Source organism: Crocodylus siamensis, chromosome 15, assembly GCF_052110815.1.
Source record: "Crocodylus siamensis isolate JL-2025a chromosome 15, ASM5211081v1, whole genome shotgun sequence".
Lineage (NCBI taxonomy): Eukaryota > Metazoa > Chordata > Crocodylia > Crocodylidae > Crocodylus > Crocodylus siamensis.
The window spans coordinates 50,548,769-50,571,987 of record NC_143409.1 but is presented as its reverse complement, the minus strand read 5'-3'; the positions used below and the strand labels follow the sequence as shown (position 1 = coordinate 50,571,987).

Sequence of the window (23,219 nt, the reverse complement as noted above, 5' to 3'; positions counted from 1 at the left end):
GAGTGTGATCAACACTTCTAGCTGTAGGCATGGACAGATCCAGGTGGGTGTAGTGGTGCAGTTGTACCCCACTTTCATTCCTCCTCTACCTAGCATTTAAAACCAACTGCCTGCAGTAGCAGCAGCATTTCTAGTCAGGCAGCACTAAGGGAATCAATTGACTTCATGGCTCATTATAGTCAACCTGGTTCCTTCTAATCCAGCAGCTCCCAGACAGGGGTCACAACATCAGTGGATAGGGTTGCAGGGGGTGGGGGAGTTAGGATCGAGGGTCTCTGCTGAGGAAATGGGGCCATACATGGGGTTATACTGAGGAAAAGTTTGGGAAGCACTGTTCTAATCGCTTTATTCCACAAGTGTTAAGGACCCCGTCTCCTTTTTAATGGGTTTCCATAGTTGCACTAATCACCCCGTCTTCTGCAATTCTGCTGTCAGTGAGCTACTGCTTCTCACCAAATTCCTGTTTCACAGGCCTGCACCCTGTTTTTAACCCAGCAAAAGACATGAATTCAGAGGTGGACATTTTAACTCCGGTGAACATCAATTCAGGGGTGGAAATAATTTTCAGGAAAGCATTGGAGGCATTGTCAAGATGCTCCAGAAGGCTAGATTGTGCTTTATGAATCAGAAAGAGATGGACATTCCATTTGAATGGCTACAGGACTAATAAAATGACAGCTTTTGATTATTTTTGCCCAGTTAGTTTTAGTTTTGTACATAATGTATGAAGTAGTAAATTAACTCATGTTCCATTAAAGTTTTTTTGCCTCAATCTTAATCCAAATAACACAGCTGTAAGCCCCTAGCACATTAGCAAAGCTTCTAGGTGTTTTTTTTTTTTACCTAGAGAAAAATGTGTCTTGAGCTCTATATGGTGATGTACCAGGCCATCTATACCCCGCTTGTCAACATCCTACATATGCCCATGTCTTTATGGTCTCTTCTAACCCTATGTTTCTATGGTGTAGACAGTGAGCAGGGAAGTGGACAAAAGAGACCGCCTGAAGTCCCTTTGAACCCTACTTGTCTATGATTCAGGGTTGTTATGGCATCATCATGCCCATTTGCTCTCAGGATGTATAAAACTGCAGCACAGCATCATAGAAAATCAGGGTTGGAAGGAACATCAAGAAGTCATGTAGTCCAACACCCTGGGCAAAGAAGGACCAGCCCTTACTAAATCATCCTAGCCAAGGCTTTGTCTACCAGGGTCTTAAAAACCTCTAAGGATGGAGATTTCGCCACCTCTCTGGGTAGCCTGTGTGGCAGAACAGTAAGGGATGCTACTACACTGAGCCACCTGCCTCACTGTGCCCAACCAAAATCACAGTTCAGGTGTCTCCCTGGGGGTATCTATGTCTGGCTGGCCCCCTTCCTGGAGAACACCCACAAGCCTGGGGTAAGCCTGCCACCACCCAGGCTCTGGTCTCAGTTAGGGTTCTGTGCAGCCCAGGGTATACCGACTCAGCAGACCTTGGGGGTGTTTTGGCCTTGGTAATATCTCTGAGTGCTTCTGATGGCCTGGAGCCACCCAGAATAAACTCAGGTGGGACTGTGTTAAACTCCCCTCAGCTCAGCTGAGCAAAGAGAGCAAAAAGGCTGGTCACTCCCTTCCTCTCTCAAGAACTCATAGCCATGCAAGCTGCAACAGATAGCATTTATTGATTGGAGAGAGTGAAAGAGAGAATGGGGGGTGATAGAGCAAAGAGATTTGAGAGAAAAATGCCTTAAGCAAAACCGAATGGGCTTGTTGGCCCTTTTTACATGCAGCTACTTTACTAGCTAAAGTTCAAGTAGGCTGCTTACAGATACAACCAAAGGATTCTGGAGGCCCAAGCTTCTGTTGTGTTTCCAGAAAAGTGGCTGCTGGAGGACACCCCCTCAGACCAGGTGACCTGAACTTTAAATAACTTTTCTGACCTAATCAACTCACTCCAACCAGAAAAAAGCATGGTTTGAACCCAGATGATGCAGACCAATCCTTGTGAAAGTCATCAGTCATCAGCATCAGGTGGAGTGACCAGGGTCACACAGGTTGTTCAGTGGGAAACTCAGGACAAAGGAAGAGCAAGCTCTCCCCTCCCCCTGCAATTTTTACAAGCCAGTCACTTAGCTTGACCAGGTGGATCCAGCAGCCAGAGTTTGAAAACAGAGTGGGGCTGGGCAGACTCAGAGCAGGGAGGCAGCCAAAAAGTGGGGTTTCTTCATAGTCTGTTCCAGTGCTTACTATCCTGCTAGTGAATTTATTTTTTTGTAATGTCTAACTTAAACTTCCCTTGCAGCAGCTAGAGACCATTGCTCCTCGTTCTGTCATGTGGCATCACTGAGAACAGTCTACTCCGTCCTTCAGGTAGTTGAAGGGTGCTATTAAATCCCCCCCTCAGTCTTCTCTTCTCCAAATTCAATAAGCTCAGTTCCCTCAGCTTCTCATTAGTCATATGTCCCAGCCCCCAAACCATTTTCATTGCCCTTCACTGGACTAGCTCCAATTTGTCCATATCCTTTTTGTAGTAGGGCACCCAAAACTGGACACAGTACTCCGGATGTGGCCTCATCAGTGCCAAATAGATGGAAAGAAGCACTTTCCTTGGGCCGCTGGCAACACTCCTACTAATGCAGCCCAGTATGCATTTAGTCTTAGCAACAGGGGCACACTACTGGCTCATATTCAGCTTATTGTCCAGTGTAGCCCCCAGGTCCTTTTTTGTGGAGCTGCTGCTTAGCCAGTCAGCCCCCAGCCTGTACCAGTACATGGGATTGTTTCATCCTAAGTGTTACCAGATTTGCCCACTACTTTGGGGTGTGCTCAATTTATTAGGGCTAGGGTCTTGGTAATTCTATCAACGTGCTGCTTGTGTCACTGGTGTTTCTATACGGAGCTGTATCTCTCCCGCTGCAAGCCCTCACCCCCAATGGAGCGATCTTGCAGGACTCAGTTCAGTGGGGGCGGGTTCCTCCAGTCCCCAAATCAGTCATACACACACAAACACACAGATTAATGTTACACGCCTGACCTGGCAGGGTTGATCAGCATGGACAGGCTGACACCCTCATATGCCAAAAATCAGTTCATCAGAGCAACAACAACCACAGTCACACACAACCACACAGTTAAACAGAAGACTTCTGAATCCAGCCAGGTGTCCAGATGACACCCTCGTGGGCCAGCATGCAGTTCATTAGGGCACGTCTGAGCCAAACTGGGTCAATCAGCCTGTACAACCTGATCCCCTTATGTGTTTCAAACTCAGCACGTCCCAATCTTTTAGTTTCTTGATGAGCAGACCCCACAGTATTTCTGGGTTTCACAGGGATCTTTAGCTTAGGTAAGAGGGGTGTTGCTACAGAGCAAGTGGGGAAAGAGAAGTAAAGAAGGCAAAATATACCCAATTACCACCAGTTGACTATAAAAGTTATTTATTGCTAAGTAGATGAAATATATATATTGACACTAGTAGTGATAGACATGCAATGGAAAAACAAACACAAACAGTCACAGTATACCCTGGTTTCACTAAGTATTTGGGGAAACTTAGCTCAAGCTTAACTAATACAGTTCGAGTTCAGAAATCTCTGCTTAGAGGGAGAGAAGAGAAGAGAGAGAGCAAGCTGGGATCTCCCCAGTCCAAGGCACTCGGGTTGCAAAGCTGACAGGTCGAAGTTCTCGGCAGGATCCTTGAAGGGAGACGATCTGCCTCCTGCAGCCTCTCCAGAAGAAAGCGAGTGGTGTCAGCACACACAGGTGCTGCTTTTACAGATTTTTATATCCTCAGTTCAGTTTCTTTCAAGCATTCTCAATATTGTAAATCAAATCGTCTTTTCTATTGACAAGGGGTTATCTGGGTGGAACATCTCAGGAACTTGACTGATGCTCAGGAAACACCTACTTGGGAGCCAGCTTGACATTCCTATGGATAGCAGATATACTTGACGGGATATCTCCTGGTGTCTTCAGAAACAATAGATAGCTTGCAGCATCAGGGTTTTTGGATTTTTACTTGCTGTGAACAAGCCTCAGCTTAGCATGACTTTTCCAGATCTTATTATAGTCTTTTAACAGACTTAAGGCAATTATTAGAGTGTTCATAACCTGTTGTGGAGAGGACTTCCACCAGTCGTCTCGGGAAAAGTATGACAACACATGTAGACAGGGCTCCAACAGGCTGGATGCTGTGATGAACCCTGTACCATTGTTCAAATGTTGCCCATACCCCCTCGGACTCGGTCTATTGCCTCAGCGCTCCCTAACCCGGCAACCGAGTTTTAGCCAATTAAGTTTACATCGGCCTCCCCTAGTGGGACCGGGGAATGTACGGCCCGAGATGCCTAGTAAACTTACTTCTGCTTAGAGGTGTGTGGGGGGGGGGGGGCGGGGGTGGAGGAAAAGTCCTTTGTAAATCCAGATTAGAACTGGTCTGATAAATGCTGAGCTGGGTGTGAGGGTCGATAAGCACCTGGAGCACAGCTTCCCCATCATGCCGTGCTGCCCTGCTTCACTGATCCCAGAATGCACTGCAGTCTCTGCTTCAGGCTTTCTGTTCTCCATCTCTCATGTAAATGAATGGTCATCTGGTCCCGTCTCAGATGCAAATGAGACCTAGCGCAGTTGTTGCACTTTTGTCACCCTTATCTGGAGGGTTTTAAGGTGCGTCTCTCACTGCATCTGACTCAGTTTCTGTTTGGGGGCGGGGGGGGCGCGATTCTTTGCGAGTCAGACAGGCTGTGTCCTGTGTCAGGGGTCCCCAAGAACATGGAGCTGACAGGTAACACTTGGGGGTGGGAGGGATCTGCAAATAAATTAAACCGATTCATTGATTAACAAGTCTATCTAAGTGAAGGAGCAATCTGATTGGTGCCCCTCCCCAGTTATGATTTTCAAATCTTACTGGGGGGTGTTCTCAACTCTTATAAGCCCCCCTGAGCTCCCCTGTAATTTGCACCCTGCTGATAATCAGTAATTCAAGCCACCAATGACCACCACTGGAGGTCTTAACACCTTTGTCAGCATAGCCTGCAAGCAAAACTTGAAAAATAGGACTTCAGTAAGTTGTCTGTGAAGTTCCTGCGTTTTAGCTTGTTGGTAGGTGGAGCTGGATTGCCAGAAGGTAACAGAGGAATGTGCCACAAAGCATCCACAACATCCAGAAGTTTCCAGGATTTGCAAACTTCTACTGAAGCTTCATCAACAACTTCTCCCAAGGGGCTGTCCTAACCACAGCCATCTTACTCAAGCCAGCATGGCTCCACCACCTTCCAGAAGCTCAGATGGCCTTCAAAATGCTCAAAGAAGTTCTCACATCAACTCCCATACTAGCACACCAAGACCCCAAAAAACCCTTCATCCTTGGAATGGGTGCATCAGATGTGCCTATCTGATGCTGGCAGTGTTTAGGGGCCCCTGTGCCTAGCTTTCCATAAAACTTATCCTAACTGAGCAGAATTATAGGATGGCAGACAAAAAACCCTTGGTTATCATGACTGAGCTTGAGACTTGGTGGCACTACCTTGAAGGAGCCCAACATCCCGAATACACCCATACAGACCACAAAAGCCTTGAAAGCCTGAAGCCCTGGATGCTCCATGATGCTGGGTCCTTTTCCTTTTCTGCTTTATATTCACAGTAATGTACTGGCTACAGAGGAAACATGGAAAAGTGGATTCCTTGTTTCAGAAGGGTAAGTATTATACACAAGAGCCCAGACCAGACCCAGCTGCCGCAAATACAATCCCATTTCAGAGTTTCCCTTGTAGAACCATGTCCAGTGACTCCAGATGCCCATACAAGAGCATCAGAGCTCCTTGAGACTTCCCTATATCTGGAAAGAAGAACTCTTGTGCCCACAGCACTGATGGTACCTCCCTGGAGGGTCCCTCTGGCTGGGAACACTCTGAGAGCACCACAATACACTTTGGGAAAGGGTACTCTGGCCAAAAGAAAAAGACTTTTGACACAGTCCTGTTATTCTGGTGACCCTGGATGAGAACTTGGGTCCAATCTTGCATTTTCTGCAGCTACCCCAAGACACAAGAGCATAAGAAGTGCCATATTGGGTCAGAGCAGTGGTCCATCTAGTCCAGTCTCCTGTCTCTGACAGTAGCAAAAATGAATGCTATACACAGAGATCAGCGAACTAGATATCTCTAGAGTGATCTATGCCCTATTCAATACCCTCCCTGGCATCCACCAGTTATTGGGTTAGAGATGCCAGAGGACACATCTCCAACTATTCTGTTCAACAGCAATGATTAGATCTTTCCTCCATGATTTTACCCACTCGGTTTTGAAACGTGGCTAGGCTATCTGCTGAGGCAATGGATTCCAGAAGACTCCCCTTCAGGAATCATTCAAACTCTTCATACCCACAGAAATACCCTCAAGACCTTCAGCTCCTATTACCATGGACTTAAAGTGGAGCTATGAACATCCGAGGGCTAGGACACCATTATTGCCATGGTAGACTGGTTAACAAAGGCTGCATCTACACGAGATGCTGACTGCACAGTAGCTCGTTACGACTGTGCAATAGCGTTGTGTAGCGGGAAGCGTGACAGGGAGCAATCAGCTACTGCTCAGTCAGCAGCACCTAACAGCCATCTGGTGATGCTACTGCACAGTAACTCTGGTTACTGCACTGTCATTTAGTACTTATTTATACAAGTACTAAATGACAGTGCAATAACAACTGTGCAGTCAGCATCTCATAGAGAAATGACCAAAGATGACCTATTTCCTGCCCTGTGTCCAACTTCCTTCTGCAAGGACTATGGTCAGTTCCCTAGTATAACATGTTTTTCAGTTACAGTCTTCCAAATTATATCATTTTGGATTGTGGCCCCTGGTTCCCATCTTTCTTTTGGAAAGACATGTGGAGGCTGCTATCTTTCATGGGCCCTCTGACTGAGAAGAAAGCGAATGGGACTTGCATCCCCTGGGGCACTGAAAGCTAAAACCCTGGGGCTATAGCCTGAATGGAAAATTTCAGCAATGGGGACTGATAGGAGTAAATGAGATGAGACCTTGGGGGCCCTCTAGTTCCTGTATCCCAAGAGAGTTGGTGTGGCAATGAACAGGACTTTCATGGAGGAGGAGCTTGGAGAGAGCAACTAGTTGGGACATTCGGGAAGAAAATAATCCAGAAGGAAGAGGTGGAAACTTTTGGTTGCTTGATTGTGAACCTCTACCTGGTTTGGGCCAGTAGCTCAGACCCGACTGGCACACAAACCTTCATCTCCTTCTCATGAGGTCAGTGTGAGCTTTTACCTCTTGATCTTCTCCTCCACTTCACTTAACTTCTTTTTAAATTTCTCCCTCATTTCCAGCACCAGGTGGCACTGGGCCTTCTGGGCCTTACAAGCTCTGTCTAGCTCCTCTTTCTTAGCGCTGAAATGAGTACGGTCCGAACAGTCCAGACAAAGGATGTCCTTTGCTTGGCTGAGGACAGACAGGTTCTTCTCATTTATCTCGGTGTAGGTCTCTGACATCACCTGTCCCAGGTGAGCCACACTGAAAGCTTCAAACGCTTGGCTGATCTGCTGTTTGTCTTCAGCAGAACCTAAATAGTCCTTAATCCAGTTGAGGCAGAAGTCTATCAAGTGGGAGATCATCTGGAAGAAACTCACCATCTTCTCCCACTGCTCCTTCACCCTCCCTAGTGCCTCCAGTCCATGGCCCAGAGAGACAACCTTGGCCTCCAACTCCCTTTCTGCAAACTTAAGCTTCATTATGGTTTTCTCATTTTCCTTCAATGTCTCCGTCAGCTGAATGAGGGTTTCACAGCTGCTCTCATGCCTCTCCTGGATGTCTATCAGTCTTTTCCCATGTTGCTCTATTTCTGAGTTATCGTCTTCCTTCATAGCCAGGGGACAGGAGGTCCGGATGGCCTTCAACTGACTGATAGCTGCTTCCTCCCGCTTTCCCTGCCACACTTTGTTCTCCTTTGCATGGGTTACATCCTGCTTTATTCTTTGCTCCTGCCCTGTAGCCTGCTCCAGTTCTCTCTGCACAGCCTTTAACTCTTCATTAAAGCTTGATTTGGACTCAGACCAAACTTGCAGCAGGTCCTGGAGGTAATTTATTGGGTCCAAGAACTGCTCCTTGGTCTCCTGAGCAGTGGACTTGCGGGCCTCAGCAGTCTCTCTTTCATCCTGGAGCTCATCCCTTCCTACCACAGCCCCCTGGATAATTCTTTCCATCATCTTTGAGAAGCATTCAAACCACATGTTGATTGTGACTGTGTTGCCATTGGCATTGTTGAAGGCTTGCCATCCTCGTTGAGTCACTTCATACAGACAAGTCCTGAAGGTATCTGTTCCTTTCATGCCCCTCAGCCTTTCCTTGGGGAAGTCCTTGGAGAAATGGAAGTCATCCTTCTCCATGGACTTGATGACGAGTTCTCCCAGGGTGGCAACAGAAATGGGCGCTGGCATGAGGAATTTCTCCCAGTTGGCTTTGGGCTCCATCAGCAACTCAAACTTCTCTCCCAGCTGGTCTACTTCTTGGTGGGTCACCTCCAGTTTTGCTGCAGCTTGAGCCTGTTTCATTTCAGTCGCCATTGTGTAGCTCTGCAAAAGAGAGAGAAGTAAGTCATTTCATGGAGCTCCATTTGCTGGATACTCAATCACAGGATTCTGCATTGTTTTTATCCCACTCAATCCTAGCAGTGCAGATGGCTGTATCTGCTCCCAGACTGTCTCTCAGGGAGCATATTGCTACTCTTACACTCTTGTCTGGTAGTGGCATCCAACTCTCCAGCTGTCCAAGCTGAAAGACTGATCCTGAACCCCACAACATCCACTCTGATCATCATAAACTCACCCTCCCCAGAGCTCCTGTGTCATGGATCTGCTGGTCTATAGTTTAGCCCTCAGAGGGGGACGGGGGGACAACTAAAGCAAGTGAGGCAGACTTTGCAGAAGTGTTTCTCAACCACATGCTGTGATCCTAGAAGTCACACAGACCTTGGCAAAAATAAGGCAACACCCATATTCAGTTATTCCACTGTCCTTTAGGGTTCTCCAAATTTTGATCAATGTCTTCAGAGTCCCAAGACCTTCCTTTCTCCTTCCATCAGGTCATAATGAAAGAAAAGAAATGAATAGGCAGCTACTCAACTGACATTACCCTTTTTACTAGAGTTGTTAGGATGGTCAGGCACAGTGGGAGCCAACCCTTTTGGTAGGTGTGCCACAAAGTAGCTCTGTACCCTGCCAAGCACCACTCTGATCCCCTCTGCCTGCCTGATCTTGTCCTCAGCTTTTTGCTTCCAGCCCTGCGCTCACTGCCTGATCTGCTCCTCTTCTTTCTTCTCCCTGCTGTGTCCCTGTCCTATCTGCTGCTCTGCTTTCTGCTCTCTTCCCTATCTGCCACTATGATGCCCATCCCCACCTCAATCTACTACAGGCCACACATAGTGGCTACCCATGATACTTGTGGCCTCCATGCCACAGGTTAGCCCCCACGCCCTCCAGTTTGGAGAAAGGGTTTAGCTAGATATGTTATTACTAAACTTTTATTGGGCCAAATATAGAGTCACTAGAGAAGTTAGACAATGTTAGACAAGGTTTGGAGAGGCCCAAGCAGGAGTATTTCATGCCTGGAAGTTTGTCTGATCCCCCCAGCTCTATAGCTGCTCCAATAAAAATGATTACCAAATCAGGCTCACTTCTTATCTTTTTAGATCTGTCAGTCCTTTTTGTCCTGGCACCCTCCTGGTAAGCCTTGGCCCCTTTCAGGTGATCTGCTGTTTAGTTACCAGCCCCCTACAGCCCAAATGTCTGTTTTCCTGGAGAAGGCAGAGTAGAGATAGACACCCATCCCCTGCAGTCAGTTCTCCTTACATCACAATAAGCCAATGCAAAGGACCTTTCATTGCTCAGCATTGTTTGGCCTATTACAACACCTCTTGGAATTTGAAGACAGCAGGTGCAGAGCAGACCCACAAAATAAAATGGAGTTGAGAGTTGGATACTTTGATAATGGTGCAGTCAGACATGATCAATCTTTCGCTTTTTGTCTGCAGCAGTGATGCAATCTGATTTCTGCAAAGCTGGAGTGATCTGCCCAGGGTTGCTCATACACCAGTGTCCCCCTCTCAGCCTTGCTGGTTTAATCCAAAGAAGAGGCAGATGCCAGTACCTTTGGAACCATATTGGCGGCAGCAGCTACTGGGAGTGACAGAGATTGTCCATTTGTCCATCTATGGGGGATCCACTCCTGGACTGGCCGCCAACCAGAGCTAAAGCTACCCTATCTTGGAGCGGACCTCAGTCCTACAGCCTTTTGGCAACATTTCCTCCACCAAGGGTAAACCTAATACCCTCCACTAGGGGTGTACCAATAGAGATTTTTTTGGCTGATACTGATAGCCGATTTTTAACGAGCCATATCAACCAATACCAGTTTGATTGCTGATATGCAGCCCAGCAGTGTCCAGCTAGTAAGTCCGTTGTAGGGGAAAGGGTGAGGGGGGTGGGAAGGGGCATGTGGGGACAGATAGAGGCACCTATGATGAAGAAAGGAGTGGGGCTAGGGCAGGGGCTGCACAGCCAGAGCAGAACATGGGATGGAGCTGGGAGTGGCTCTCCTGGGGGAGGGGTGGGTGGATGGCAGGGTGACTCCCTCCATTACACATACCCAGGAGGGCATGGGGGCATGTCCCCCAATCTGTGCGCAAAGCTGCCCAACCCCCCCACGCTCCCTGGACTTGCCACTCATGGCTCCTTCCCTCATCCCACCCTGGATGTGCAGTGCCTGCTCCTGCCCCAGCCCCACTCCCTCCCTCACCACTGGGGCTTCAATCTGCCCTCCCCCCCATGCCCCTTCCCTCACAGCAGACTTACCAGCCAGACCTAGCTGCTCACCACATTGCCGGGCTGTGCTCCTGGCTGCCCGCATGCTGCACTGTGGCTGTGCACATGCATGGGGCATTTATCGGTGACATTATCAGCCACATCAGCCACAAAAGACCAATTGCCAACACTATCAATTTTCTTTCAGTACCAATCTGATCTGGGACCTCTGTATTGGTGCACCTCTACCCTCCACTAAAGTTTTCTTCTGCTCCAAGTCATTGGGACCATTGAGGATGCCAGCTTATTTAACTGCCATCCAGCACTGGGCATTAACAATTGCAGGTAGGATCCTCTACTGTAAATTACAGTAGCAGGCAAACCTGACCTGACACCCACCAGACACAAATGTATGAAAAGGTAAACCAGGAAGGCAGAAAGACCAACAGAAACATGGGCAAAAAAACAGAAAGAAAAGTGCACCCAGCGCTCTCCAGCAGGCTGCTGCAAGTCGTGGGGCAGGGCTTGGGGGGCATCGCCCGCTGCAGAATTTGGGACCCCAGTGGACATGGCTGTCAGCGGCAGGTGTGCGAGCATGGGCTAGGTCCAACCCCTGCTGCCCAAATGCAGACCCAACGCAGTACTGATTACCACCCACTGAGGAAGTGACTGTAATTACATCAGTTTGCTACCACAAGCCTCAATTCTTAGTAGATTGCTCAACCTGTCATTAGCCCAGTAATCCTTAACCGATGAGCTCTGGCGCCCTGGGGTGCCCTGAGATCCTTTCAAGGGTGTCACACAACGTTAGCCCCATCACAATTCACAAGTAAACCCAGGGATTTCAAATAGGAATCTGTAGTGTTAAAAAAAAAAATCCTGCCCTGTTGTGCTTTTTCTGAGTTCTTTGTAACAAAAAACAGGCTATTTTTCCATAGTTAAAAATTAATGAAACCTAAAAATTAGCATTTTCCCAGGCTGGGAGTCCTTAAGTGGAACAAGGTTGAGAACCACTTTGTTAGGCCTGTGATTTGCTGAGATCAGAAGGGGTTTTCATACATTTAAATGGTGGCCCAAAATCAATTCAAAAGAACGTCATCCCCAGGAAAAATAGAATCACAGACAAGTCAGAGGACGACTAACCTCTAAATGCGGGGGGCAGACGTTCAGCTGTTGTGAATCTAAGTAACTCCCCAGACTTCAGCAATGTGGACCCACGCTGAGGGTCCACCCCGGCAAGTCCAGTGGGTTGATGGCAGCTGGAGACCCGGACCGGTGCACTCCTGTGAAACAACACTTTTTTTTCCCCAGTGCAGAGGAAAATCATATAAATCATGTAATCCAGGACAACTCTATGGGAATCAAGGAAGCAGGATCTCTACCTGGGGTAAATTAGCATATTGAAGCCAATAGATAAATGCTGATTTACCGCAGCTGTTCGATCTCTAGCTCAAAAAACTTGCAGTTCCCCTTTTGTCTTACCAGTTCCCAGCGACAAGAAAGGCGTATCTTCTTGGGAGGGCAAAGTCACATGAGTTTTTTCAGACTGAGTGCATCCAGAAGCCAGCATCAGCCTCCCTTGCTGGGGAATTATTAAATGAGAAGGGCCTTTTTACGCATGTGCAGTTTTGCTCATGCAAATGAACTTACAGGAAGCTCTGCTTATCAGGGCAAAGTGAGCCCTCTTAAAGGAATAGTACAAGCAAGTGAGAGCAGAGGGATGACTAATCCAGTAGATGAAGCTGAAATCACATCCGATGTTTGGAAGCAGAAAATTATATCCTGTCTGTTAATTGTGAAAGCTAGAAGTATGTAAAAACAGGGTCAGGCAGAGCTGTTATATCGGTGACTGGAAGCAACATGGATTTGTTTTTCATCCAGCACTGGACAAGCAGAGCGGGCATCTTTGCACAGCTCTGCCCTGTGTTCCTCTAGCAAGGGAAGGACCAACGATTTTGCAAGGGGGGCAGATGCTGTGGCACGTCATCCCATATAACACAACACCTATTGTTCTCCAGGTCAAAAGAAACTAGAAGCTTTATTAGTATACTGGCGGGGGGCAGCACTTTATTATTTACTTGAAGATCAAAGCAAAAACAAATATGACTTCTTAGAAGGTGCAATAGTTTGCTAGATTGTACATTCAGTTTAAAAAACTCAGCCTAGGCAACAAAAAAAGCTCAACAGATAGGCTTTTATTAATCCTGTAATTGTTATAGTTAATTTTACATCTCTTTTTCAGATTTGTAAAGGAAAACCTCACCTTCTTGAGCATCCTGACAGTGCAACCAGCACTTCACTGTCCATCAGGTCCACACCTGAATTAAGGTTTTTAACTAGAGTTAAAAAAAAGGCAGATATTACTAGGAACAGCTAACAGACAGCAAAAATAGCCAAAGAAATGCTAGCTTGCTTAGCAGAACATCAAATCACAAAGGAGAGAGGACTGTTCACATCTGCAGCATGGAGAGAAATTACAAGGAATCAGGGAGATGATAATGAGCCATGAAGTCAATTGACTCTTTCTTTCAGCTCTGCCTGAATAGAAATGCCAGTGCCACAAAATTTCAGGAGGCAGTTGCAAATATTCTTCTTCCAGTTTATAAAAAGTAAAAAGCCCCCCAGGCCACCATATTTTGGAGATCTATACAGAATTTGAAAATTGCTAAAAAAAAAAAATAACGAACCGGCTCCTGCATAGCCTAATGAGATAAATGAGTTGAAAAACAGCAGGCCTGGTTTCCATGACTGAGGATAATTCTGGCTCTTCTTGTTCCCCAGGAAATTTCCATTCCTGCTGTGAATTGTGCTAAAGACTTCTTGACCCCAGCAACTTTCTCTGCCAAAGAACTCCAGTCAACTCGCACATTATGCTTAACATGAATGATGCGTGCCCCGGCAGCTGGGGGGGCACGGCGGCACCAATGATCCTTTCAAAATGTGTTCTTTCGCATTGTTCAAGTGCGCCCAACTCCCCATATGATCCACGTCATTTGCAAACTTTAGAAGCAATTCTTTTTCTTAGATAGTATTTATTCTGCTGTTCCTAGTAAGCTCAATGGATGAATGGAGAAACGACGGCATTCTGGCAACAGAGATAACCGTGTAAATGAGACCCAGTTCACTGGGAGGCAAAAAGACTAGAGTTGGATGGGGAAAAACAAAACAAGGGGAAAAATAGCTATTTTGATATTTTTAAAAAGATGTTCTATTCAGAATCAAAATCAGAAGGTTTCACGATTTAAGGAAAGAAAGATCTAAAATAAACATTTCATTCTGACATTGATCTTTTTTCATTTCTAATTTTTTCATTCTAATCACAGTAAGAAAAACTTGAAATGAAAAGTGATTTCTAAATGAAACATCAAAACATTTAAAAATGCTAGAAAGGCCATTGTGATATCTTTTGGGGGTTGTAAACATTTTTTTCCAAATGGAAAACCTTCCATGAAATTAATGTATTTATTAAATGCCCAGTGTCCTTGAATCTGCACGTTTTACTAAGCAGTACAGCCCAGCAGCAGCTGACTTCTTGATCTGGACCTGATTGAATTGCCTCCTGTCAAACACAGATGCCTGTAGCCACTCAGGAGGGAAGAGCTTCCTTTGTTTTAGATTCACACCATCCTGTCATTTAGTTAAAAGGTGAGAGATTTGCTAATAATGTGTGAAACTCTGCCACCATTAATGGGTGGATCTAGGACATTGAAAATGGCTGCACCACCACATATAACACAACACATCTTTTTTCTCCAGTTAAAGAGGAACTAGAAGTTTTATTAATATGCTTGGGGGAGGTGGTGGGAGTTACCGTTATATTATTCAGTTTCATATGAAAGGAAAAACAAATACAATTATTGGACTGTGCACTGATTTGCTAAAGCATTTATTACATTTAAAAAAGCACAACTATCGAAGCAGAAAAAAGATTCCAAATAGCCAAAAGCTATTAGGTCAATATTCCCCTGGTCATTATAGCTAAATGTATATCTCTTTTTCAGATTCATACACCAAACCTAGCCTTCCTAAGTATCTCGACAGTGCCTCCAGTACTTCACTATCAGGCATTTCTACAGCTGAGTTCAGGTTTTAGGGAGTCTGCACAGCTGTGAAACAGAAATGGGGCACTGCCAGGAAAGGCCGACAGACAGCAGCACTGCAGATGAAAAGACATGCAGCATTTCCTGGGCCCAGTGCACAATTCAGCAGTATCACAGCACACAGAAGTGTCGTGTTTTAACTAAAGGAGACACCTTTACAGCCACCCTTACTGAGATAAGATTGCCACCACACCTTAGACCCGGCTGCCCTCCCAGGAGTCGCTCTGGTCCCAGAGACTCTGGTGTTCATTTCACGTCAGCAGCAGCAGAAGCAGATTTTCCCCGGATGTCACCTTCTCCTTGGCTGGGGTCCATCTCAGCTCTAACAGTGCTTGCCCTTGGTTGAAGCCCTGTGATTTTCTTCAAACTTGATAACAAGAGACTCTAGCTTCTGAGCCAGGTGCTCGTTTTTCGGTGGGTCCTCCTGATCTTCCTCTCCCACTAATGGCAGCAGCTGGCGATAAACTTTCCGCAAAATGACCCAGTACATAGAGGCTTTCTTCCTGTACTCTGAAAGCGGCTTCACCACAACCCGCAGGAAAGAAGTGCACTTGTCCAGATTGTCTGTCTGATATTCTGAAAGCTTTGGTTGCTGATCCGTGGGCTTGCTGCACTCCTCCATTTTCACCCGGATTTCTCCTTCCTGCTTCTTATATTCATAAACCTTCTGGTCGTACTCAAAAACCTTGCTCGTGTAGTGCTCAATGGCATTTTCCAACTCCTTCACTGTCTTGTAAGTCACGTAGAGAGAGGCCTGACAAATGGCAGCTACCACACTCAGGGAGATGGAAGACTGAGTCTCATCCGTTATATGGAGGGCTTCACGCACAACTTGGATTGAAACTGTGTCAAGACAGAAAATTAGGGTAGTGATTCAATCAAAATGTTGATGCAAAAACCTCAAGGCAGGTTTTGATCGGAAAGCCCAACTGCCCGATCAAAAAACCTAGGCACCTTTAATGCAAAAACCCAAGTGCTCCCAAAAAAGAAAGTGGGGATTTTTTTCTCCCTTTGTCTGTAGCCCGGGCTGAGGATTATGAATGCTCCTGCTGGGACTGAAAGCTGGAGGGTCCTGTCTAGAAGGTCTTACCCCTCCATTTAGGGTCAGACTGATTGCCATCTTTAGGGCTAGGAGGGAATTTTACCCCCGGTCAGATTGGTATCAACCGCAGGCTATTTTGCTTTTCTCTGTAGCAAAAGGCATGGCCCTCACCCTGGAATCTCTTGAATGTCTATTAACAATCTTTTATAGAAGCAGGACATTGGCCACTGCGGTCCCCCTGCTTTACCTGTGGCAGGGTCAGCGGTTATGTCTTGTGTCGCATCAGTATTGGCTAGTTTTGTGAAGAGATTAGATTATGGATTTGTATAGGATGGTTTGGATAGGAGTGATCCTGCCTCAGGCAGGGAGTTGGACTGAAGGACCTCTGGAGGTCCCTTCTGGCCCCATTTGCTTATGATTTTATAAAATGCAAATGGGAAAGGATGTGAAATTATGCCTGTGGGAATTGCAGTTCAGCTGATTCAAAGTGTCACTCTCTTCTGTAGAGCAGGTTCTCTTGCAGGACTAGAACTCCCATAATATATCGCAGCCATGGACTCTGGGATGCCCCATGTGGCCTCACCAAGAGGAGGAGCACACGATGCATCAGGAACGCTGTTGTCTAGTCCCAAGAGCCGGGAGCAGAGGGGCGTGGAAGCCCCAGGCACCTGGGCTACAGTTCCCTGGAGACACCCGTGCAGCAACTCTGGATCAGAGTATCATATTACCCTGCATATCACCTTCCACCAAATAAGACACACACCGTGTTTTGGGGAAGACAGAATGAAGAAAAATGATTTTTCCACTTAAGGTTGCATAAAGCTGGGACAGAGCCTAATCTTCCAATCGCCCTCCCTTTCCTACTTAGCCAAAAGCTGAATCCCTAGCTGCTGCTGAGAGCTGCTGGGCTCCATGGGTGGACTTGTGATTCCAAAAAGAGCGAAGAAGAATCTCCACTTCCATGAAGAGAGAATAGGAGCAGACAGCAACATTGCCAGAGGGAAGATTAGCTTGGTTAGTGAAACATCAAGATTGCAGGGTGAGTTATATGTGAGAAATCTGGGAAAAGTAGTTCCCACTGGTTATCTCTAACCCAATAAATAATATAAAAGCAAAGGTAACATCTACACAAAACACACAGGGAGCGGGACAATGAACAGGCTTGGCTTCCTCACTGCTGTTGCTAAGGTACTAAATACAAGAGAAGACTTCTGTTCTTCATTCAAAAAGCAAGGTAGGTATCTTATTGTGGGGTGAGTTATAGGTGAGGATATACAGTATTTACCTCTGGGTGCATTGCACAGGCAGTGTGCGACCAGACACGTGAAAAAGGTCTGGCATCCCACCCCACACCACCTGAAGAAAAGGGGCAGCTTGAGTCAGTCCTTACCAATAAGGGTGTAAAGAGGTAGGACGCCCATCACGATGTTCCTTATGATTTTCTGCCACTTTTCCTCCTTTTTTACCCTCTTCAACTCCTCCTCCAGTTCATGCAGGTGCCTCTTTGCAGTATCCCGCATGTCTTGGGCAACCTCCTTCATCTGCCCAATGTATGTTAGGTCAAGGTTAAACAACAAGAGGTTCATTTCTTTCTGCTTCTTTTCATTTCCCAGCTTCTCGCTCTGGACGAGGAGACTCTGGTTTTGAGAACTGGCTATGTTCTGTCTGTCGTTGGCCATTTCCTCTGCAGAGCTCAGTGTCTCAAAGGCACGGTTCATGAGTTCAACTGCCTGAGTGTCCGACCCTCCATGCTGCAGACACTTGGCTACTGACACCAGGGGTTTCATTCCCTCTACAATTGCACATTCAAGGCATTTGTCTTGTGGGTCACACTTTGCAGAATCCATGGCTATCCTGTCTGTTTGAGGGAGAAGACTTTCCCTGCCATAACCAGAAGGAGCAAGAGGAATGGTTTCCTCACTCTGGATCCTGAGATCTCTCTCCCGATGCATCATGCTGCAGAGACTGCGTTTCCACAGGGAAGGCTGGATTTCTCTGCAGAAAAGAATTGAAAGGCAATTCACTCATTGCAGTCGTCATGCCCTTCCTGTGCTTGGGAATTCAAACGCCCCAAATCTCTGGTCGGTAAACCGGTGAAGGCAGAGCGGAGGTGTGATTTGGGTGGGAGTTATGCCTGTCCCTTGCCTCTGAAAGCTGGCCCCTGGAGCCACCTCTTCAGCTAATGTGAATCAGTGCAACACTCCCTCCCACTCCCCACTCCCCTCTTGGAAAAACGCAGGGGAATCCATACTTGGACCTCCGTTCCTTCAGGGTAAATCCAGGGTGACCCAATGGAGTCATTTCTGGTTCTGATCTGAGCTACTTCAGTATAAACCCTGAGCAGCCCCCTCCCGACTTGGGCATGCCTGCTGTATCATAACGGAGATGAGGATTTAGCCCCTGGAATCTGTCTGACGACTGCCTGCCCACTGCCCTGGCTGCCGTCCTGCTCCAGAACAAGCTGGCTGGAGCCCACTGTAAATGCAGCCTGCCCCTGCCCCTGCAAATCAAACACATGGATTTATTCAGCCCAGAGTCCACCCCAGCACCCCCCAGACTGGAGCAATGGAGTCAGCTTGCTCGGCAACACCCAACACCCCAGCACCGAAGCAGATCCACGGGCTCTGTCTTTTGTGCTCTCCTGGGGCCCAGCCCAGCTCTGCACAGCACCCCTGTGGGTCCATCTTCTTCTAAAAGGGTTGTGAAATAATCCCACTTCTCCCTGGCTTACCTTGCTGTCTGCTTGGATCCTCTTCCCCTTGGTGACTGAACCTTGCTCTGATGTTAGGGCAGGGTTTATACCGGGCTCTGTTGAGCAAAGACGCTGCCTATTGGCGTGCTGGTGCCTCAGCGTAACATCAGGCGAATCATAAGACTCCACGGTCCCATGATCTCCAAAAATGGTAAACTTCTCTGTTTTCTCACCCAGAACCTGGGCACTCACGCCCAGCATGCCTGGGTGGCTTCCAGCTGGAGAGATATCATCCTGCCTTCTCGAATCCAGCTGGGAATGAATTGCTCCACTGAAGACCCCTCAGGAGTCCTGTCCCCTGAGACCTTTTTCAGTGTCACTTGTGCCAGTGACGAAATGAGACTTCCTCACAGCTCATTCTCTCAGCAGCCCTTCCCTTGCCATATAGCTCTTAAGTTTCCAGTATGAGCAGCTGGAGTTATCCTGGGATTACACCCAGGCCAGGGCTCCATATTGCATGGGACCATCCATCTCTGCTTTCAGAGCTAGCTTTCTTGTTCTGGGTCTGGAGCTCTCCCAAGGCAGCTAGCTGAACTAACACAATGAATAATAGAGCTGCTGAATGGCTAATTTTCCTCCCGCCCTTTTCCCCCGCATATGGTCATACGCTGTTGACCTACCCAATCCCTTACTGAAAGGGGAGGAAAAGAAAGAAGGAAACATCTTCCAATCCACTGTTCCGTAAACAGCGAGAATGGGGAAGTTCCCTAGGTTGCATGAATTGTTTGTATCCTCCCAATACATATTTATTTCCAATCCTGGGTGGGTCCTGAGAATGAAATAGTTTGGAGAGGTTTTCCTCTGCTTGTCATCCCCAGATTTGACCATTGTTGGCGATATTTTTGGTCCTAATCTAAGTGTTCAGATCAAACAGGTTTCTCGTGAAATGTAGTATGTCTCATATGAGCTGTTTTCAGTTGGACACGTCATCTTTGGGTTTCAAATATCCATTTTGAGGGTGTGGGACAGGTCAATTTTGGGTGGGAAATATTAACAGACCCTGCCCTGGCTAATGACATCAGTCTACATCCATGTGTCCCATTTCTTACCCTCCCTGGCTCATGATTTTACCCAGGTGACTGCCTACCTCATGGTCCCTTTGGGCCTTCTGCCCCACCTGCTCCCAGTCTCCTGCTTTATTGGACCTCTTGCTTCCCTGTTCTTGTGTGTTTTTGATGTTCTTGGTTGTGACAGAGTCCAGCCCCAACTCTCTATGGCCTTGTTGCGCCTCTAACACCTGTGTTATTGGAAGCACAGAGGCCCATCTTCACCAAGGAGAAGTAAGTAGTGCCCTCGCATAGTCTGCTGGTTGCAAAATCTCCTGGAAAGGGAGGAGATGTGAGCTGGAACTCCATCAGGCCAAAGAGGGCCAAGAAATCAGGTGTCCTGCTCCCTGGGCAAGTTCTTGAACCACAAGACCATTATGCTAAAGGTAGATGCCACTATGACCACCTTTATGACTGACAGTAACGGTAGCAGCTATTTTTTGTACAGTTCATCCTATTATTGATATACATAAGAACTTCTCTGAGGGTTTCTAATGTCAGGGATGTAGATAGGCTTACACTCCCCACCCCCCATCTGGATTGTAGTTGGGTTAACGTGGCAGTTGGGTCTCTAGCTACTCAAACTGGGGAAGGGGGAGGGAGGTTGGGCTCTTGCATGGCATATTTTCAACCAGAACACAGTAGATCTAGATTGCATTTTGCAAGACAGGTACCTGAATTCCCATCTGGTCTGTCAGGGTGTGTGTAGATGACACAGGCATTAATGTAGACTGCCTGAAAATTTTAATGCAGCTTTTTTTGGGCGCGGTACATTTTTGTTTGCACGTCTCCATCGGGTGTAGTTAACAGTGAAGTACTACCAGACACATCAGACTCTCTCAGTATGGAAGCACTATTCACACTGTCAGGATGCCATCAGCGATACAATACTACCACTACCATGGATAGATCTGGAATTTTTAGAAGGAGGGTACGGATGGTGAGGTGCATCGACACACATAAAAACAAGACATATTTTTCTCCTGTTAAAAATACACTAGAAGTTTCACTAAAATGCTGAGGGCCTACGGCTATACTATTCAGTCTGAGATTCAAACAAAACTAAATATTTGGAATCAGTTAAAAACAGTCTGCAGGGCTATGAAACAGGAGCTCCATTGAACAAGCAGCTAATAGATGGCAAAACAGCAGAATAAAGGCTAGCTTGACTGGTGCAACATCAAGACCATTCAAAAGAAACAAACGTTGTTAGCACCTGTGGAATGAAGAGGTTAGAAGGATTCAGGGTGATTACAATGAGCCAGGAAGTCAGTTGATTCCCTCAGCACTAAAAATGCTGCTCCTCCCAGACAGTTGGTTTTAAATTTTGGGGGCGGCAGGCGTTAAAGTGGGGGGTGCTTTTGCACCAGTGTGATAGCAGTGAAGCTTAGCTGGATCTCCATATGAAATTTAAATTACCAGTTTATAATAACAGTTGCATCTTGTGCAAGAATGTGACATCGTGACTGGGGCTGTTTGAAATGTAACAATCACAGCTGAGCCCATCTCTTGTGCCGGTTTTGGATACACCCAATATTTACCCATGCTAACTGCCCCTCCCTAGGTGATTGTCCGTTTCTTATTGACATGTCTTTCTCTGATCAATTCATATTTTTCAAAGCAGACAAAGGGGTCTGCTTGGGATTTTGATCTGTCTCCAGACAAGGAAATACACCCATCAAACCAACATCCTGCTTACAGGATATTCATCCTGATTCTTATCAGTCACTAAATATGTTTTCTGGCCTCATTGATATCCAGGTTTTCAGCAGACATTGCAACTCTTCCCACCAAATAGGTGGACCTGTGTACCAGGTCACTCTGAAGCTTTGCTGTGGTGTCTTATAGGGGTGGATCCGGGGGGGCTGGGGGCAGTGGTAGTTACACCCTCCTTGGATTTCTCCTGTACCCATATTTTAAAGCCAACTGCCTGGCAATGGCAGCAGCATTTCTATTCAGGCAGAAGAGAGGGAGTCAACTGAGTTCCTGGCTCATCATAATACACCTGATTCCTTCTAAACTCTCCATTCCCCAGGTGTTAACAACCCTCTCTCCTTCTAATGGCCTTCCCTGGTTCCACTAATCAAGACAGCCTTTCCTCTGCAATTCTACTGTCCGCTAGCTGCTCCTGGTAACCTAGCTCCTATTTCACAGCGCTGCATACTGCTTTTAACTTTAGCTAGAACCATTACCTCTGGTGTGGAAATGATGTTCAGCAAAGCATCCAGTACCCTGTCCAGATGCTCAAGAAACTAGACAATGTTTTATAAATCTGAAAGAGATGGATATCTAATTTTGAGGGCTACAGGACTAATGACACGGCTTCTGATTATTTTTGCCAAGTTTGTTGTGTTTTTATACATGCTATGTGACATGACATATTCCTCTAAAGCTATATTTGTTTCTGATTGCGTCTTAACCTGACTAATATAGCCCCAGGCCCATAGCCTATTATTAAAGTTTCTAGGTTATTTTTACTGGAGATAAAGATGTGTTAAATGTCATGACGCACCTCACCACCTGCACCCCACTTTTCAAAATCATCGATCTGCTCATTGTGCCTATCTGATCCATTATTTTCAATATGTTGTACTTCCAAGGTGCCCAAAAGCTAGTACGCACAGTATTTCCACTGGGATTCAGCCCCCTTCCAGGAGTGGACAGGCTTCTAGACCACCCAAGGTGAGCTGTGCTCCTGACAACTGTGGGAGACATAGCACTGATACAAGACATAGCACCGATACTAAACACTAGTTACCTGCCACTGCTGCCTGCAGAGCCCTGTTCCTCCCTGGCTGCACTCTCTGGCCAGCTGTGCTAGCTTTACCAGGACTAAAATGCCAGCCGCATGGAACAGCACAAGGAGAATTCATTTCCTCTGCCTTCTTGCACAAGCTCCAAATGAAGTTGGACAGTCAGAGGCCTGGGCCCTCTGACAGCAATTCGTCTCGAGTCCTTGTCCACAGAGTCCCCTCTTGGTGGAAATGCAGCTCACGTGCCTGGGATTAGGTTCACTGTTGCCACCAGCATGACCTGAAGTGACACCAGCCCCCATGTCAGCTTGTCTTCTGCACTTTGTGATGCTGTATAGGGTTTTTTTTTTAAGACCCAGCACTGGTTCACAATACATGTGGGTGCAGTCCAGAGAGGCACGTCAGGCCACTCCATCTACAGCATCCCAGCACCTGGCTCCAGGAAGAGGCTTCAGAAAACCAAAAGCAAGCATTATAGCTCCAGGCCAAGGTGGTGCCACAGAGTGATTCAGCACCTGAAAAAGGAGTTACTTGGAGAGCTCCAATCCTAAACCTGGGGACTGTCTGAACAAACTCCTTCCCCTTGGGAAGGAGGCTCTCTTCGCTCGGGATCCAGAACACTGTGCTGTTTCCTCAAGGTGAGTGTTATTTAATATCTTCAGTAGGGACTGGGATAATGGGATTCAGTGCAAGTTTGCAGATTGCACCAAGTTGGCTGGAATTGCAGGTACTCTGGAG

The 23,219-nt window shown here is 46.8% G+C and overlaps 2 protein-coding genes across 4 annotated transcripts; both read right to left on the bottom strand.

The window, feature by feature from the left end:
• Window positions 1-3,400: 3,400 nt before the first annotated feature.
• Window positions 3,401-12,424, bottom strand: LOC149852733 (uncharacterized). Of its 3 annotated transcripts, none has more exons than XM_090029783.1 (3): window positions 12,271-12,423; window positions 11,932-12,071; window positions 3,401-8,562 (listed from the first exon to the last, which is right to left on the bottom strand). In XM_090029783.1, the coding sequence occupies exon 3, from the start codon at window positions 8,551-8,553 to the stop codon at window positions 7,258-7,260; it is 1,296 nt and encodes a 431-aa protein (XP_089885909.1). In that variant the 5' UTR covers window positions 8,554-8,562; window positions 11,932-12,071; window positions 12,271-12,423; the 3' UTR covers window positions 3,401-7,257. The 3 variants fall into 3 exon arrangements, with proteins under 3 accessions (XP_089885909.1, XP_089885910.1, XP_089885911.1); XM_090029784.1 differs by having other exon boundaries at window positions 11,932-12,084; window positions 12,271-12,385; XM_090029785.1 differs by lacking the exon at window positions 11,932-12,071 and having other exon boundaries at window positions 12,271-12,424.
• Window positions 12,425-12,846: 422 nt separating this feature from the next.
• Window positions 12,847-19,360, bottom strand: LOC149852732 (uncharacterized). Its single transcript, XM_090029802.1, has 3 exons — window positions 18,662-19,360; window positions 17,321-17,925; window positions 12,847-15,731 (listed from the first exon to the last, which is right to left on the bottom strand). Exons 2-3 carry the CDS (start codon window positions 17,883-17,885, stop codon window positions 15,211-15,213), a joined length of 1,086 nt encoding a protein of 361 aa, XP_089885928.1. The 5' UTR covers window positions 17,886-17,925; window positions 18,662-19,360; the 3' UTR covers window positions 12,847-15,210.
• Between the last annotated feature and the right edge of the window lie 3,859 nt (window positions 19,361-23,219).